The 19,283-nt window shown below is 38.2% G+C and overlaps 1 protein-coding gene across 3 annotated transcripts; it reads left to right on the top strand.

The window, feature by feature from the left end:
* Positions 1 to 2,299: 2,299 nt before the first annotated feature.
* LOC145498630 (sodium- and chloride-dependent GABA transporter 1-like) lies at positions 2,300 to 18,714 on the top strand. 3 transcript variants are annotated; one of them, XM_081478531.1, is made up of 8 exons: positions 2,300 to 2,859; positions 7,380 to 7,637; positions 9,366 to 9,919; positions 11,354 to 11,464; positions 11,973 to 12,212; positions 13,861 to 14,222; positions 15,540 to 15,705; positions 16,043 to 18,714. In XM_081478531.1, the coding sequence occupies exons 1-8, from the start codon at positions 2,847 to 2,849 to the stop codon at positions 16,316 to 16,318; spliced, it is 1,980 nt and encodes a 659-aa protein (XP_081334657.1). In that variant the 5' UTR covers positions 2,300 to 2,846; the 3' UTR covers positions 16,319 to 18,714. The 3 variants fall into 3 exon arrangements, with proteins under 3 accessions (XP_081334657.1, XP_081334659.1, XP_081334658.1); XM_081478533.1 differs by lacking the exon at positions 2,300 to 2,859 and adding an exon at positions 2,899 to 3,732; XM_081478532.1 differs by lacking the exon at positions 2,300 to 2,859 and adding an exon at positions 5,474 to 7,128.
* Positions 18,715 to 19,283: the final 569 nt, after the last annotated feature.

Raw genomic sequence — 19,283 nt, 5'->3', positions numbered from 1 at the left:
TATGCAAACGATACTGTGCATGCTAGTTTTGAAGATGCTAGAATTTCTCTGTACGTTTTTAAGAGCGTTGTTTAAGTTTTCGTGCGCTAAGAATTATGGGTAAATGTACCAGTCGCCATTTTTTTTCCTACGGAGGATTTCGGAAGAAAGACACTCTTCGTGGGTTTTTGTTCCTTCGTGAAAACCCTTTATGAAAGTGTTAATATGACGGTCAAGCCCCGGTTTCGAAACATAGAATTTGCGCCATGGGGGGGCGTTGGTATTTTCGGTTTTCGCACTGCGGTTTTTCTGTTTTGGTGTTGTGTGCGGTTTGCGGGTTTTCTCTAATTTACTCTTCAGGTTTCGGGTCTTGCCAAAAATAATGGCGGTTTTTTGGATTTTTTTGGCCAATTCATTTTACGGTTTTTCTGGTTTTGCCATGGAAGTTACACCCTGCAGTCGTGCTAAAACTGTAATTCCAAGGGACCACTTATAGTTGGAAGAATGCATGACAAGCCTAGCCTCTCTTTAGCAGCCCTTATTTGGGTCGTAACGGCTGCCAAGCAGACTATGAAAAGCTAAAGATAACATCAAAGCAAAAGACTATTTCTCAAATACCACGTGGCAGGGATAATATCTTGTGGACTTTGACCGTAGACTGTGGACCATTGAGTTTCTATAGTTCAATTGCGAGTTGTTTCCCCTTTTCGTCGCGGCAATAACATTGCGCTCACTCGCTCCGTTCACGTGGAATAAAAGTAAAGGAGAGACTGTTTGGTTATAGAATAAAGTAGTTTGGTTGTAAAATGGGGCTGCCATTGTGCCTACACAAATGAAAATTCTGACAATGGCAATCAAAAAGTAACTTCAGAATGTGGTGTTTCTTGTAAACAAAAATCACCTAAAATCATTTTATCGTGCAATTTGTTTCCAGTTTCATATTGCTATAGGTCTGTGGAACCAATTTACACAAAAAAGAAGCTTTTTAGACCACGATGTGTTCTGCACTAACGAGGGAATAGGCAGAAATAAACTTCGGAAAGTAAAACAAGCTTAGACGTATAAAAATTAAATAACAGAAAGAGAGATTCTGAAGACTAACAAGGCTTTGTTAGTGAGGGCTTTTATCGGCAGTTCGGTTTTCGGCTTTCGACGAAATTTCTTGCGGTTTTGCGGTTTTGCGGTTTTCGGCGATTTTTTGCGCGGTTTTCGGTTTCTAATTGACCCTTACGCCCCCCTCCGCCATTAACCAACGGTCCAAATAAATTAATGGATTAATTAAACTAGTAATAGTTATCACTTAAGCTGGCCCGCTTTCTTTTATTTCCACTCACTGAAAACAATTGAACATTATTGTATGAACTAAAACTTCTACATCTGTTTTTTGGTAAAATATTTATGTATAACTCATAATGTTCCTATAACTTAGGCATCTTATCATGGTTATTATCCAAACATTCAACTAAGTAAACTAAACCAGCACTTCCTATTTAACTCATTCCATTCCAGACAGCCGTGAGTTTTCGTTTGAAAGGACACAAAAAGTACTTTCTGAAAAAAAAGGTTTCCTTCATGGAAACTAATATTTCTGTTACAAAAATTTCACTCAGTAGAACTTAGGAAAAAAAAAGGTTAAAAAAATTATAGACAAATCAAATATTATGTCAAACCACTCTGCTGTTTGAATTTGATGATGAAACAAACCATTTTTCTTGTTAGAAGAGCAAACGTATCTCGAAAGCAGAACAGCAGTTGAGAAAATCATCTGGAACTTGCTGTCACGATTTTTTTCTGAGACGGGTAGGAGGAGGAAGCACCCGGCAAAGAAAAGGCCTTTCTTTGCAATTCCCCCCTACCCCTACCCTCTTCCTAAGGAAGGCCTGATACTCAGGTTATTAACAGAAGTATCGCGCTACTGTCACCTCTAATTCTTTGTCCTCAACGAAACCTCTGCAAAACATTTACATTTGGATTCCTGCCAAGTCACACAGCCGTGACATCAGCTCTACGCCACGTAAGATTACTCAACACAAATAAGCGATCCGAATAAACGACATGCCAAAGGTAGAACTGGCGATCGGAAGTATTTTAGTCACAATTGAACACGAGCAAAGCGACACTCGCCTCGAATATCGAGATTTACCGGTTGTTTTGAGTTGTTTTTATAGCAAAATCCATCTTTAGGATCTTTGAAATTGTTTTCAATTTGTTCTATATCAGAATCTCCGCCAGTTCGAAAGAATTTACTTGATCGCGGTGTGTTTATTCGATCCCCAGCAAACTTTCGGCAATCCTTTACGAGCCGACTGTTCTCAAAAATCGAGATTTTTCTGCTACGGCAAAATTGTTTTCGATTTGTCCTATATCAGAATCTCCGCCACTTCGCAACCTCGTTCCCAGGGTCGAGGTTGCACCATTTCGGAGCGAATTTACTTGATCGCGGTAAAATCGTCATGCTTGGAGTATATTAACCGGGACCACCGTGCGCGCCTAGTTTCTTCAAATTGGGATCGATTCCCATTCCCATACTACAGACAATTACCAATATACCATTACGTCTTAATACGCGGGGGGCTATTGATGCCTGCCCAAAGACCAAAACCCTGCGGGGGCAACAACATTTGTGTTGCTCCCCCACCAACCCCATCGATCCCGCCATGCCGAGAGGGCGTGGAATAACAGTGGCTTTGTTATTCAAATATGACAAGCAACAATTTACATTCAGAAGTTATTAGAAAACCGCATAACTATTAAACTAACGGACGTGAAATACAGCTTTGATTTCGCAATACAACTGTTTAAACTTTCTTTAGCCCAGCACCCGGGCTAAGAGAAGTTAGTTACGACGGACAAAGATCAAGCAAGTGATGACTGACGTAGGTAAGTACAGATATGAGGGCACAGTTATGATTCAATTAAATCCTCTTTTGTGGAACATTTGTGCTGGGAATTAAGTCAACATATGTAAGTAACCTATGGATGTTGTTTTAATCATCCCTGCTGATTTTTAACTCCAGCAGCATGCAGCAATCAAACCGATGTTATCAATAAAAACATATTATCGATTGACTACCAAGACACAATCGTATCAGGCCACGCTAGTGAAATTCTTCGATTCTCTTCTCCGGCGTACTCGTGATCTCGCTGATTTGGATAAAACTTGTTCACCTCTTGTTCTATCCACCCAGCAAACAGTGGATTGCAAGTGCAGTTAGTTATCTCAGGGTTTTTTTTGTTGCCTTGAGCGTTAACACTCGGAAAATATTTTGTAACCACGAAAAACTGACTAGCAAAAGGAAATATCGCTTATACCTTAACTGTCCGTGCAAGGTAATAAACTTTGAAGGACAATGTGACCGACATTTTGTTTCCCTCTCAATTGAAAAGACATTTCGATTAATCAGTGCTCTCCTTTTCTTGTCCCTGCGAGAGAAAACAAAGGCGGTATAACGAGAAAAGCAAATAACAACATCTGAAAAAAATCGAAAAAGCAAAAACCGCTATGTGATATTCCAAGTTATGAAATATGCCATTCCTGAAATTCCTAAAACCCAAAGTATTTAAAAAAAATTATTATTAGACTTCAATCCTTGAATGTCAGTCTCTTCTAAACACAAGGTCACTCACTGGTACACTAGCGGTAGTTTCCGACTGTATATATACACAAAGATCTCGAACTGATCGGCACAGGGGACATCACCTCCTCGTTTTACAGCAAGACCGAAGAAACCACTAATTTCGTCTACTTCGAAGGTATTGAACCTACCTTTGGTAGAATCTTTGCATTAAGATAAGATAAGAACTTTATTAACGTGTCAAAGCAAGCGTAGAACGCTTGCTTAGCAATAACAACCTAACAGCAACTTATTCCTATATTCCAGCACACCTAGAACTAGTTTTTAAAACAGAGAGATGTTAACAAACAATTAAGGGCAGAACCTATCTGTAATAACGTTTTAATCACTGAACTCGCAGTAAGATTCTGTAAGATTTACGGTCGAGTGGTTTAGAGCACATGGATCGTTTGTTGAGTAAGTGCATTGTCGTCTGGCTTCGATATGAACCTTTGCATAACAAACTGCGTTGAAAGGTAAACCGGCCAACGAAAAAGCAAACAACTTTCTAAAATCTCCCACTTTTCTGTGTTAGGTTACTCTATTCAATTCCTAATCATTTGCTCATTAAAATTCAAACGTTGTACAACAACTAATAACGTTTGTTCGAAAGAATTCAATCTGAACGGTAGCCTGTTGACCACACGATAGCAAGCTAACAATATCAGGGCTTACAATGGTGTAAGACAGTAACTCCGGGATTCTTGCTTCCTGTCCTTCCTTTTTGAAGGAAGAAAATCATTATCAAAGAGTTAGTTTCCTGCAAATTAACAGTGAATCTGGCGCTATGCATCGTTGCCCAATATATCTCATGTATAATTCAACTCAAACTAATCGATTGCACAACTTTATTTGTTTGGAAAGATTAAGTCACACTGATAAGGAAAAAAAGCTAAACGTTTTAAAATTCAACACTTGGTGTATCTGTACAGGCCCGCAAATGACCCCCAAATTGTACTGCAAATGATCCCAGGACCGGAAATGATCCCCAGACCATACCGTAAATGGTCGCCTCGCAATAAAAAAAGGCAAATATATGAACTCAGGAATTTGGACAGTGTATTAACGGTAACCGACAACAAGCTCTGGGTGTAAATTAGTTTGTGCGGGTTGCATCCAAGATATTTCTCGCTAAACCAGAATCAAATACAGCAAATGTACTTTCTATTCTCTTGCTCTCTTGCTACAGAGGAAACTGAGGGAATGTCGCGAACGCGTACTACATGTTTCTTGAGACGGTAAACCGTGACTGTAAAATGAGTCATTCGTTAGTCGTTAGCCTGCGTAGCAAGCATTCCCTACTCAGGGCTCTTTCCGCATTCTCGGCCGCGTGCAAACAAGCAAGAGCAAAAAAATCGACGAAAAAGCAGTCGGTTTTTCGCTCTCGCTCCAATTTGCGCACGGCCAGAAAGGAAGGAAAAAACTTTAAGTACGGGTACGCTTGCTACGCAGGCTAGGCCATTTAAATGAAAACTTATGACCACCCCTCCCCCCCCCCCCCCCCATTTCAATGATAGATCGAATGCGTGTTTTGGTTGTAGCGCGAGTTCATCGTTGATTCGGGGTAGGGGGGGTTTAATTCTTATTTCATTCTGACCAAGATTGTAGTTGTTCGTTTGTAGACATGTGTACACGACCTTGACATAGCACTCGGAGCGCTTACCTCGATAAAAACATTTTGGAATTATGACCTTGCGGGCATTATCGGCCACACTTTCAAAAGTTCCATATCCTTTAATAAAGTTAGAAGGTTACAGACATTAAGTTGTGCTCCAGCAACAACAACAACAACAAAGGTTCCTACGTATTTCATGACCAAAAAATAAGAATAGTTTGGGCAGTAAAGAATCGATACATGTACGATATTAATTACATTCCGACAGATCAGGAGACTCCATGGCAACGTTGATTATCCGAGGCTTGAAATCAGACTCTGCGGTTGACTAGCCTGCGAAGAGACGCTTCGCGCTCGCCTCGCTTTCTCTTCTGTTCGCCTAAAATACGCAAAAAAAATAAGCTTATAACACTTAGCGGACTGAGGACTTGCATTGTAAAAATACGTTTTGTGTATAACTCACGTCCCTTGAGGGCATGAGGGTCTACGGTTATCCGTTGATTAAGGCATGACGGAACTCTTTAGTGACGAGACTTTGGACTTAAAATCAAAATTGCAGCGTTGACATGTGCAACTTTCCTCGTTTCCGTTGGCAACACGTGCGTTGTCTACAATTTCGCGTGCAACGTCAAAGTCCGACAAGTTACCACTTGAAACGGAGCCAGTTCGCCGTGAAAACAGCACGACGCGGTTGCCAGACTACCGTCGTACCTTACTCAAGTGATAATCGTTCTTCGTCCCAACTGAGCTTTTCAGAATAAAGGTACAATAACATATATCTGGGTAGGTAGGCTAAATCTGCATACGAGCCAAGTGGCTCATCAGGCCGGAGCTTATCCCAGTTTCAGTAGCATGAGGCAGCTAGGGGTATTTCTACTCTCCCCTCCCCCCACATGGATGGGATGCCAGTCGTCCTAGTCAATCGCAGGGTTACCCCCAGCATTTGATTCGCCGGTATCTATTTATACACCTGGGTGGAAAGAGGCACCATTAGAATAAAGTGTCTCGCCCAAGAACTCCCCGGTCAGGACCGCTCGCTCCGGGGTCGAACGCACTAACCATGAGGCCACCGCGCCTCCCACACTAGATAAATAAAAATAAATAAATAAATAAATAAATGAATAAATAAATAAGTAAATAAGTAAATAAGTAAATAAGTAAAAAAGTAAATAAGTAAATAAGTAAATAAATAAATAAATAAATAAATAAAAAGACAATAAAAATGAATAAAAAGGGCCGGAACATAATTTTTTCAGAGTGGGTGAAAATAAGCGTGCATAGGGGAGCCATGGGGGAAAAAATCGAGCAAGCGCTTTCTAAGTTCTATCTTTGATGCGAAAAAAATTCTTGCACATGCCATTGCCCACTAAAAAAAAGTCATGCACAACCTAAAGGTACGAAAAAACAGTCATACTCTAGAAAGTTACATAACCCCTGCCCCCCTCCCCTTCAAAAAAAAAAAATAATGGTCCGTCCCTAACCTCGATTCTTTCCGCCTACGAGCGGTTTCCGTGGATACCATGGGATCGTCACGCCTTCTTTTCCCGCCAATCTTACTCGTCTTCGACTAAAGCGATCACACCCTGGGAACATTTTTCACGCGATCACATTTTTCACGCGACAACATTGATTTCGAATTGTGCAAAACAGACTGCTTTTGATTAGGCGGAGAAAATTGATCCAAGGTCGTGACCATTGTTCAAATATTGTTAATATTGTTTCCTGTTGGCGTGTTTACGTGCGTGATTGACATTCCTCGGATGCTGCTTACATTTCATTCGTATGCTCACGGCATCTGAATACCTTGGTTTTGCACTCATTGCTGTACATATCCTGAACTCATCACTTCATCTTCCTCCCGAAATAGAAGTAACTGGTCGAGATCAGTCAAAAAGTATAAAACTGGAAGCCTGAAATCAGGTGCGCGCACTGTTGCAAAACTCATTTGAATAGCACAATCAACTGCGTGTTTACATCGTGGAAGCTTGTAAATTGTCTTTGGCAGATTTAAGCAAGTCAAATTATGAGCGATCATATAGGTTATCTGTTCAGATGGTTTTTTTTAACTGAGCGTTTTAGTGACTCCCTACGTTAGATGTCTTGTAACATCCATCCCGTTTAATGACGCGATTTTTTTTTTACATATATTTCTTGTTCATTGCTCTTCACAGGTATGGATCTATCTTTGCGAGATGACAAATCAACCGATTTCCTGACTCACAAATCTAAAGAAGACCTTTCTTATGAACCGAAAGAATGGAAGGGAAAGTCTTCAAATGACATTACCGCTGCCGAGAGTGGTGATGGTGGGAAAGAAAACCGTGAGACTTGGGGACACAAAGCGGAATTCATCCTAGCCACTGTTGGTTTAGCTGTTGGTTTGGGCAACGTTTGGAGGTTTCCGTACCTTTGCCAGAAAAATGGAGGAGGTAAGAATGGAGTCTTAAAAATTTCTTCACGTATTATTACGTATTTCAGTGGAAAACCAAAAAAAGCTAAAACTTAATTTAATTTCAGAAGAGAACGCCCTACGCGCCGCAGGTCGCGCGTCGCATCGTGTTTAAGCGCCTTTCAATTCACCAACAGAACAACGCATCACGCTACACGTCGAACCTCGAAATCAAAGCTTTCGCTGAAATCCACACTGTACTTGACCCCTCATGTCAGCGTAGCTTAATGCGGTTTTTTCTTATACGGTGGGGAAGAGAGCAGGATCAATGGCTACTGTTTTTATCATTTATGCTAAAACGTGACCGAATGACGAATGCATACACGCGATTGCGTAACGAGTATCAACAATATTGGAGATAAACTAACATACGGATGGGTTTGTTTGGAATCATCCCAAAGAAAAGCACTCTAAAATCAAAGCCAGAACTTGAGCAAGACTCGAGTGAAGACTATATATTACTAGAGAGTATATTTCTATCAACGGAGTTTAATTATTTGTGAAAGTTCTTGTTACTGTGATCTACCGACTATGCTGTGATATGTCATTTTTCAGTGAACCATAAATAGTAAATGTATGTACGTTAAATATCTATTGAGTAAATACATATTAAAAAAGTAATTTTAAATTCTTTGTGTACCCAGTCCATGGACCCAAGTGTGGACCACCCTAAATTTGTATCGGTTGGTATATAGGATGGACTGAGAACTGCAGATAGAATGCAAACAACACCAGTATCAATACTATCAATATACCACCATCAATATTTCACAACTGTTATCTTCTCTTCCTGGACAAAAATAGTTGGGAATGTTTTCAAAATACAATTAATTACATTGAGTTCAAATTAATAAATAGCAAACACAAACAAGCCTTGTACTTCTGTTGTTAGAGCAATGTTTGCTACCTTTGCAAGGGGATAGGGAGGGACAGAACAAGACTGCTAAATTACCTTCTTAAACTCATTAACAATTCATCAAGTTTGAACAAAGGAATTCTTGACCGTGACGGTGTGTGGATATCTGATCTTAATTAGCATCGATTTTGACGATTTAATTTCTCCTTAGTTTTAGTTTCGATTGAGAATATATATCAAACACTCAAGACAGTGTTTGACCACATTTCCAAACACCTCGAAGTTCATCTAAAATACTGTGCTCCGCGTCATATTTTCATCTCTCTTCTTGGTGCTTGGAAATGTGGTCAAACATGGTCTTTTGTGTTTGATATATTACTTCCAAACAATTTTTCTTGGGCTTCTGTGTAATTAATATGCTTTTGCTGCCAATTCAGTTTTAAACACAGTCTACAATTATTTCCTCTTCTGATTGATTCCTGGTGATTCTCTGATTGGGCATGCCATATGGATGAAGCATCGAACTCCTACATCTGTGAAGCATACCTAGCTTTTTTCTATCCCTTATTAAGCTTGTACAGTACTGATAATTTTTACAATTTTGAGATAAATAAAAAATGAAAATAAAACTAAAGATTTATTGCCCACCTTGGATGTACTCGACATTTTTTTAAAACCAAACCATTCCAACTCAGGTCAAACAAAAAGGACTGGACATTACATGTAGTTCCACGTTGCTACTAGTGTTATTTATAGGATGCTCCTGTCTTAGATTTGTTGTAAACAGAGTTCAGTTTTATGAACACATATTTGCAACTTTTTCCCTCACTTAATGCCACTCTTTATCAACAGGTGCTTTCCTTATTCCTTATGTTATCTTCATGGTGATTGAGGGATTACCACTCTTCTTTCTGGAGCTAAGTATTGGTCAGCGAATGAGGAAAAGTGCCATAAAATGCTGGCAAGATGTGCATCCAGCCCTGTTTGGAATTGGTGTGGCATGCCTTATGGTGTCTCTGATGTTGTGTCTCTATTATGTGGTTGTAATAGCTTGGTGTTGTTATTACTTCTTCATTTCATTTACCTCACTACTGCCGTGGGAACATGACAAGCTATGTAACAACTACAAGGCATTTACACAACTTGGAGAAGCTGTTGCCCAATGTGCCAAGAACAACTCTTGTTCAAACACAACTCATGCACGTTTGAAGTCAGAATATGATAACTTCCCTGATTGCTGTGTGCGAGATCCACCACAATATTACTTCTACCATCACACACTGCAGATCTCAACTAGTATTGAAGATACTGGTGTTGGAATAAATGGAAAACTTGCTGGATGTCTGGTGTTTGCATGGGTTATTACATACCTTTGTGTAGTCAAAGGAATCAAGTCAAGTGGAAAGGTATGATTTTTTAATTAAATTTGCTTCATCTGTAATGATACACTTGAAAAATTACTTGATTCTGATTGGCTAAGAGCAATGAAATTCAAGTGTACAGGGCAGGAAAAAAAATTTGAAATCCACTTGCCCAGTGGGCCAGTAAATTTCAGTTTTCAATTTCCCTTACTTAAATATTACTTGCCAATGTGGCAGCCTGTATGGAATCAGAGGACAAACGTGAACGTATGTATGCGAAAGTATGCTTGGAATCCTAACTAATCCATGCTTACAACCTAATGGTTAACTAATCTTTCAGTCTTAGGTTTTGAAATAGCTTCTGACTGGAAATTATCATTAATATCAAGCTGAGATTTTTATTCAGACTCACAAGACTACTGGGACTAATTTCACTTGGCCACAAGGCCACTGGACTTCTATTTTTACTTGCCCAAGAACAAACTTTACTTCCCCCAGACAATCAAACCTGGGTTTTTTCCTGCCTTGAGAGCAAAAAGTATATCGTGAATCCAAAGTTGTAAATGAGTGCAAATTACATTTGAAGAAGATTTCTGAAGTTAGTACAAAGGCACTAAAAGACTTGGTATTTTGAAGGTGGTCGAAGTTCATTCAAGGTCTTCACAAAATAGCCAAAGGTAATTAAACATTTTCAGAACACTTCCGAAGATCATCCGAACCCTTCCAAAGATCTATGAATATCACCAAAACATTTTGAAACACCTCCAAAGATCACCCAAGATTGAAGATTGCCAAAGATCACCTGAGGATTGTCAAAGATTTTCCCACATAATCAGAAGTTTTGCAAATGTTGAACAATTATTATTCCATGAGTGCACATCAGATATGAGATGGTAGATAGCCAACAAGGCCCTTTGAAAAATTTACTAAGCTACAACATTATCTTTCTTTACAACGACTAAAACAAACTTTTTATGACCTTATTTATCCATATATTTTGCATACAACACTGGCACGGAGTAGTACTCTATAGTCAGATATTAAGAAAATACAAACAAAACAGAGCCATGTTTCTTTGCTGTTACCTTTGGAAAAAAAAAACCAAAAGTGCACTCTCTTTATTAAATGTATACTTTATTCTAAACATAAATAATGTTTATGGTATATATGCCTTAAAATTTATATACCTTTGGCACATAAGACAATCTGCTAATTAGACTTTCTAAAAGTAGAAGCAAAGCATTAAGTAAAGGTCGACTTGTGGCAAGTCTATTGCCTAACCTATCTAAATAAGAAAAAATAACCATAATGTTATTGTTGTTCAGTTACAAGTAGTTATCAAACAATTTGAAGCTTTTATTAATGTGTAGCTGTAATCAGAAAGGAGAATTAATATTTTGATATTGGGATAACCAAGGTTAGAGAAGCCCATGTATTGTTCAGTAACCACATTTTTTGTGTTGATAATTTACCTCACAGGTTGTGTATTTCACTGCAACCTTTCCTTATGTCATCCTGATCATCTTGTTCTTTCGAGGAGTTACATTAGAAGGAGCAGGAAATGGTGTAAAAGCCTTTTTTAGCCCAGATGTAAGTACCTCAGCTTATAATCAGTTACCATAATGAAAATCCATTAGTTTCAATCAAGTACTGCATTAGTAAACAATTAGCTACAGATCTTACATGTCACAGAACTTCTCATGAATTTTTTTGTTTTCGTTTATTTTCCACCAACTTCTTCCCCCAAAGGGTGAATCCTTTTCCCACCATATAAACCTAATCTGGACCACAATCCTTTTGGAGCAATCTCACCAAGTGAGCTCGAAAACACCAAATGCTGTGATGCTGGCTGGGTGTAGCTTGATTAGAAACTTTCTTGTGTGAATAACAAACAATCTGAGATATACTACAGGGAGCTACATCATCAGTACGGAATTTCAGGGTTAAATCCCAGACATCCCTCACTAACAATCGAAGCACAATATTTCTTTACTTAGATCACACTTGCCTACTCAGTTGCAGACAACTTGTTTTTTAGTTAAGCTAAGTTCTATACAGGATTAATGAATAAACCTGAATGTGCTGTCATGCATTTCAGTGGTCGCTGCTAGCAGATGCCAATATTTGGAAAGATGCTGCTACCCAAATGTTTTTCACCCTTAGCCTGGGCTTTGGTGCACTGATTGCATTTGCAAGCTACATGCCTCTTCACAATCAAGTGATGCGTGATGCATATACTGTGGTATTCATCAACTGTGGCACATCACTGTTTGCTGGTATTGTGGTGTTTTCCATTCTGGGATATAGAGAACATGTCACAGGCATCCCAGCCACTGAGGTATGTTGTTCTTCTGATCAGTGCCTGCAGACAATCTTGCTTAAAGAACCTTTATCACTTACTGTGATGCTCAATGGTCAGGGACAACAAAGGTTACCATTTCAGTTGAAAGTTTTATCAGCTATAGTTGTTTCTGCATTTTACAACTTCGCTTCAATTTGTTTTGTCATGTATTTTACCGTATATATAATTTGGTGTATATGAGTCAAGATTTTAGTTACACATTTGAACTAAGTAAATTTTTAATTTTCAGAGATAAATATTAATTAGACTTGGATATTGAAAAGAAATGTTGACATCAGCATTGTTTCTAAACAAGCAACATATATTTTGTTAAAGATTTCCCTAGAAATATAAACTTTGGTGTATTTTGAGCCAAGATTTTAGCTACATATTTGAACTAAGTAAAGTTTTTAATTTTCGGAGATAAATATTAATTAGACTTGGATATTGAAAAGAAATGTTGACATCAGCATTGTTTCTAAACAAGCAACATATATTTTGTTAAAGATTTCCTTAGAAATATAAACTTTGGTGTATTTTGAGCCATGATTTTAGATACATATTTGAACTAAGTAAAGTTTTTAATTTTCTGACATAAATATTAATTAGACTTGGACATTGAAACAATATAAATAACTTTAATTATGATGCATAATTGCCCCCGCAGGGTTTTGGCCCAGATGGCCAAAACCCGAGGAGGCACCCTAGAGGTCCCCGTGTATAGGGAGGAAAATTTTGCCGTAGCAGAAAAATCTCGATTTTTGAGAACAGTCGGCTCGCAAAGGATTGCCGAAAGTTTGCTGGGGATCGAATAAACACACCGCGATCAAGTAAATTCTTTCGAAATGGCGGAGATTCTGATATAGAACAAATTGAAGACAATTTCAAAGATCCTAAAGATGGATTTTGAGATAAAAACAACTCACAACAACCAGTAAATCTTGATATTCGAGGCGAGTGTCGCTTTGCTCATGTTCAATTGTGACTAAAATACTTCTGATCGCCAGTTCTACCTTTGGCATGTCGTTTATTCAGATCGTTTATTTGTCTTGAGTAATCTTATGTGGCGTAGGGCTGATGTCATGGCTGTGTGACTTGGCAGGAATCCAAACATAAATGTAAATGTTTTGCAGCGTTTTCGTTGAGGACAAAGAACTAGAGGTGACAGTAACACGATACTTCTGTTAATAACCTGAGTATCAGGCCTTTCTTAGCAAGAGGGTAAGGGAAGAGGGGAATGGCAGAGAAAGGCCTTTTCTTTGCTGGGTGCTTCCTCCTCCTACTCGTCTCAAAAAAATTGTGACAGCAAGTTCCAGATGATTTTCTCAACTGCTGTTCTGCTTTCAAGATACGTTTGCTCTTCTAACAAGAAAAATGGTTTGTTTCATCATCAAATTCAAACAACAGAGTGGTTTGACATAATATTTTGTTTCTCTATAATTTTTTAACCTTCAGGAGTGAAATTTTTGAGTGAAATTTTTGTAACAGAAATATTAGTTCCCATGAAGGAAACCTTTCTTTTTTCTATTTATAAATATACTTGCAAAATATTAACGTGTAAGGCAAGGAAGCACATTATGTAAAGGACTACCTGACTACAACTAGTATTAATAAAGATACTCACTGTGTTATTCAACATCAACAGGTTGGATCTGGTCCAGGACTTGCATTCATGACATTTTCTGATGCCATTCTTCTGATGGACGTGTCACCACTCTGGGCCATTCTTTTCTTCTTCATGTTGATTCTCCTTGGAATTGACAGTGAGTTTGGTACCCTGGAAGCAGCCATTGGTCCAATAATGGAGCTTAAGATTTTCCCCAATATGAGGAAGGAATTGCTGACACTACTTGTCGCTGTGATTCTGTTCCTGTTTGGTTTGGCCATGGTTTCTGGTCCAGGTTTCTATATCTTCCAAATGTTTGATGACTATTCAGTTACAATCCCATTATTGGTAATTGCCCTATTCCAGTGCATTGGAGTGGCATGGGTTTATGGCAATGACAGGTATTGTGTGAGAAAAATCCTATGTTTATGCAATTGATCAGTCTGTTGTTATTGAGGTTCACCTGTAGTCTGGGCCAAACAGTTCTTGTTTTACTTATGGGTAATTTTACCTGGGTGGACTAGGATTGACCAGCCCATGTTTTATAATTTGTTGTATTATATAGTTTTGTCAGTGACCTGAGACCTACTCTCTCAGTTAGCTAGCTCCTTATTGAGAGAAGGGAGGAAGAAGACGTGGACAAGATGCCAACTAATTAATGAGAAAAGTTTGAAAAGTTCACTAAAAGTGACAGAAAACTCCACACAGCCAATCTTACCTGTCCACATTCCAAAGCCAATGAACATTCCATCTTTTCTGTGTGATTTTATGGTAGACAAGATGAATTAAAAATTCTCTCTTTGAGTGTGCAGTTTCAGTAATAATTCAGCTGCCATTGACCTGAAACAAAAATGCAGATCAAAACAGCCAAAAATAACATCTACCCCATTCTGAGAGTCTATGGGAAAGCTACAGGTGAAGTTTGTTATGGTTGGAAAATCCACTGATGTCAAACCAGGCACTGTGTTAGCCAAAGGAAATTAAATTATTCTAAAATTTTGGCATAAGCGGCACAACTGAGCCATCATATTTTTGCTTTTCTAAAGACACTGATCACAGTTGGATTATGTAACCACGCCATTGTTCTAATCTCAGCCAATCAGTATTTTGCATTCAAAATTTGTACACACTGATTCAGAATTCAAAGCAGTGCAGGTAGGCTCTTTTTCCCCTCTAATTTCCTCCCCTCTTTCAGTTGTCACGCAAAGAGCCTGCTCACCACGCTAGTCCTGTTGAAGAATTTGAATCAATCAATCATTGAAGACCTAATCAGGAAAGGGGTTTAAATATATTACAGTTGGATTATGTAGCCACGCCGTTGTTCTAATCTCAGCCAATCAGTATTTTGCATCCAAAATTTGGACACACTGATTCAGAATTCAAAGCGGTGCGGGTAGGCTCTTTTTCCCCTTTAATTTCCTCCCCTCTTTCAGTTGTCACGCAAAGAGCCTGCTCACCACGCTAGTCCTGTTGAAGAATTTGAATCAATCAATTATTGAAGACCTAATCAGGAAAGGGGTTTAAATATATTACAGGCTGAGATGTACTCAAAAGATACTTAAGGCAAACATAACATAGCTCTTGAAGGAGAGGTCACTCCAAACGGCTAAACTAAGTGCAGGGTGTTTTTTTAGCGTTGACAAAAATTATTTTTTTTGGAGTGACCTTCTCTCTTAAGGACATTCACCAAATTAACTTTTACAATGTTATGTCAACAGGTTTGCTGATGACATTGAATTCATGACAGGAAAGCGACCATGGATTGGCTGGATGATCTGCTGGAAATACATCTCCCCTCTAGCTTTGTTTATTGTTCTTGTTGCTCTCATTGCTCAGCAGAGTCAGAGTGCTCCGACGTATTCTAAATTTGTTGGATGTAAACAGGTATGATAAGTGCATATTAAACATGGGTATCAGAGATCACCAGAACTGTAGTTTGTTATATAACCTACATTTGTTTTCTACTGTTCTGTCTGTAATCAAAATAATGTGATTAGAGATTTGATTTGGTTCGACCATGAACCCAACAGTGACCTCCAAATAAAGGAAGGCCACTGAGATCATTAAACTCTCCCAAACTATCAGGGGTGTTTTTGTGATTCTAAGATTTTAGCAAACTAAAGACAGCCATTATAGGTGACCCTGCGATCCTCTCTTTTATATAAGGGACTAGTTTTAGTTTTTGATAGATTGAAAGTAGAAGTTTCACTCTTTCCATCAGAAACCATACAGTGGTGGAGGTTCCGATACATGGACAGAAAGCACTCCATACCCAGGCTGGGCAGTATTTGTTGTTGTAATGATTGTGCTTGCCTCTACTCTCCCAATTCTCATATGGATGATCAAGGATTGGCCTAAGAACTGGCGTGCAAGCTTCCACAAGACATTCTTTTCTGGAGCCAACAATTACCTTCCTGACCCAAAGAAAGAAGAAATTCCAGAAGCTCAGACTAAGGGTGCAAGCAACTATGGCATAGATGGGGGCAATGTAATGTAATGTATTATAAGGCAGTTGTAAAACAAAGCCTGTTTTGCTATGTGACTTGGCAACATTTTTTGATATATTAACCAGTGAGACAACAGACAAAGCTAGCAGAGCAAGCTTTTCTGGCCTAGCTTCAAAGTACACTTTTGTGGGATGAAACATGGGGTCAGAAAGGCACATTAAAATTTAAAGTAAGGTCATTCACCCAGTAAAAATAGGGTTCCATTTTCTTAGTCCCAGCCTATAGTAATCTACAACATTTGAGGGTATTATTAGCTTGGTGAGCATCTGATTTATCATTTTCTATCCCCCAATTTATACATATACAAAAGTAATTGCTCCATGTATGCATAATGGATTTCATTGTTAGTTAACTGACACATAGTTCACACATGTATGTTTGTATTTACCATTAAGCATTTTGTAGTTATTTCCAAGTGTACAAAAGGCAAGGAAATGATTCTGAGGCATGAAAAAGGAAGAGAAAACAATGCGGTTAGAGAGTTGGGCTGTGAATCCAGATGTCCATGAATTATATTACATGTATATTGCATTGTTGAGCAAGTGTTACTGTCACAGTTTCTCTATCCACCTGGATATAATTGTCAAGACAACCTCCAAACGTCCTAAGCTCTATTTGGTAAAATCTGTGCCTTTGGTTTAATGTGAGCTGCCTCAGATAGGTTCCTTCCAAAGAATGTAGCAAGCTTTAATCAGTGTTTGACAAAATCAATTGTTTATTGCTGCCCTTTTCCTTATAAATGTACTGATAACTTTAGAGAGAAAAGTAGAAGACCAAGTTAGTGATATCTACAGTTAATGTTACTGTATGGCATTTTAGAAATAATTTGCTTCCAATATGGTATTTGACTTCATTTAACCCTATTCAAGGCAAAACTGTCCTGCTTTTCCTCTCAAAAGTATCACCGTCTGTTATTTTTTATAGGCCTGTAAATAATGGGCTTCACATGAGTAAAAAATTCAAAAAGAGCATTGGAAACAAAGGAAAAAAGACCAAAATCAGTTTTAGCTGAATTATCTCATATTTGTTTGCTTCTGATGTGGGAGTTTCTCTTGTTGCTGCTGCTTCTACAGTTCTTTAAGTTCTTGTTGTCAGCTTCCCCAAGGACAAGACGACCCTGGGTTAATGTGGGCCTTTGTCTAATCTTGAGTAGCTTTGGTGGCTCTGTTCTCTATAGTATTATGACCACAGGTGCACCAAGGATGAAATCTTCTGGAAATCTCCCTGCCCTCAAAGTAAACTGTCTGGGTTTTTCAATGTTTTATGACATGAGCATGATCAAGACAAAATGAGTGAATTTCCTTGTTTGCTTTTGTGAAATTCTGTAATATAACTGGTTATAACTATTTTACTCAAATTGGTGCTCCTTTTTGGGAAAATCTATCTGACCACTCCTACTTTTAATTACCAAAGAAGTAATTTAACATTAATTAAGAGAGACCCTGTACAACATCAACTTCTTAGTGTTTAAATTCTTACCTGGCCACATTTTACCAAAGGAAATTCAAGCAAATCACTCACTAGGCACCCAAATGGTGGAAAAATATATTTCTTTGGGCAGCCTTAATCTAAGACTGAGATGTAAAACACTATTTCATTGTAATTTGTTGCTTATTATAATTACTGGATAAGTTTGAGTGAACTGGGAATAAAAACAAATGTGAAAACCAGCTTTGAAAAAATAACACAAGTGCATGCAAATGGTATGTTCACTTTAAATGATTGCGCTATGGAATTACTGTATTTCCAAACATGTAAGTAAGGTCTGCTAGCAAACACCCAACAGGACTTAACTTTGACTTGAGTTCATAAATCTAAGCTCCCACATCTCTTCCACCATAAGAATTCAAATATTTCCCAATTTCTTTTCATTGTTGCCAATCCCCCATATATGGGTTTAGATGCCCTCTCCCCCACCCAACCCCAAGGAAGCCAATGGAGAATGCATTCTGTAGATATCATCTTGTGTCAATATGCATTTGTGAGTACAGCACAAGACCTTTATATATGCCATTATCTACCGATCAATACTAATGCTTTTATAATAATATGTATGTGCCTTCAGGAATATTTTGCAGGAATTAAACTTATAAGCATAAAAAAATAAGGTGGGTATCCAATGAGAAAGACTAGGGAAAACTTGTTCTAAACTCATGAACTGATTTGTCCTTTTGTACAATTTGAAATAGCTTAATATCACTTACTTTTTGTAGTCAGGCTGATACTAAGTCAAGTACATCTTATTTAGCCGCACATCTGAATTGTTTTGTTTTTCTTGTGTATTTAAAGTATTTTAACATTACACTAGTGTAGTGAAACCAGTTGTGAGTCTTAAATTAATAAAATGCTGCTCATAAGGAAGAAAATAAAGTAACGTAGACAAGAACTCGTAGAGGTATTTTCCTCCTTGTTTGTCTGGGAACAGTATGAGTCAAATAAAATGGAGGCCAATTGCCAATGTGGCTTCTGTTAAGACTTATGCTGAACATGCTCAGTAGATGAACTCTGCGTGCACATTAAATCAAAGGACGAATGAAAGATATCTTACCTGTTGTATAGCGACCATTTTGAATTTTAATACACGGGCATTTGGCGCGAGGTCTGGAACCGGGTTCCTGGAAAATCAGGATCGAGGATTTAGGATCAAGGATCAGGGATCAAGAAAATAAAATTAAAAAATAAAATAAATAGAAACAAAAATGAAAATAAACGCAACAAATAGTTGTAAGCACTACATAGCTGGCGTGGCAGGCGTTCAAAGGAAAAAGAGAGGGGGAAACTAGAAGCGCAAAGTGTGATTGGAGGGGGACATCACTTTAGGGACACTTTGACATTTCATCAACAAACTTCAATCTACTTATCACTTCTATCATATTTTAGAAGATAAGTATTCTATTTATCATATCATTGTTACGACCAAGGGTATTCTTTCTCGTCGTATTTATGTTAAAAGAA

The sequence above is a fragment of the Orbicella franksi genome, chromosome 9 (genome assembly GCF_964199315.1).
Source record: "Orbicella franksi chromosome 9, jaOrbFran1.1, whole genome shotgun sequence".
Classification (NCBI taxonomy): domain Eukaryota; kingdom Metazoa; phylum Cnidaria; class Anthozoa; order Scleractinia; family Merulinidae; genus Orbicella; species Orbicella franksi.
Note: the sequence above shows the minus strand (reverse complement) of the source record. Positions and strands in the feature narration are given on the sequence as shown.

Coding starts and splice junctions, on each gene's coding strand:
- LOC145498630 (XM_081478531.1), top strand. Junction 9,920..11,353: donor GAATCAAGTCAAGTGGAAAG/GTATGATTTTTT, acceptor TTTACCTCACAG/GTTGTGTATTTCACTGCAAC. Junction 11,465..11,972: donor AAGCCTTTTTTAGCCCAGAT/GTAAGTACCTCA, acceptor CATGCATTTCAG/TGGTCGCTGCTAGCAGATGC.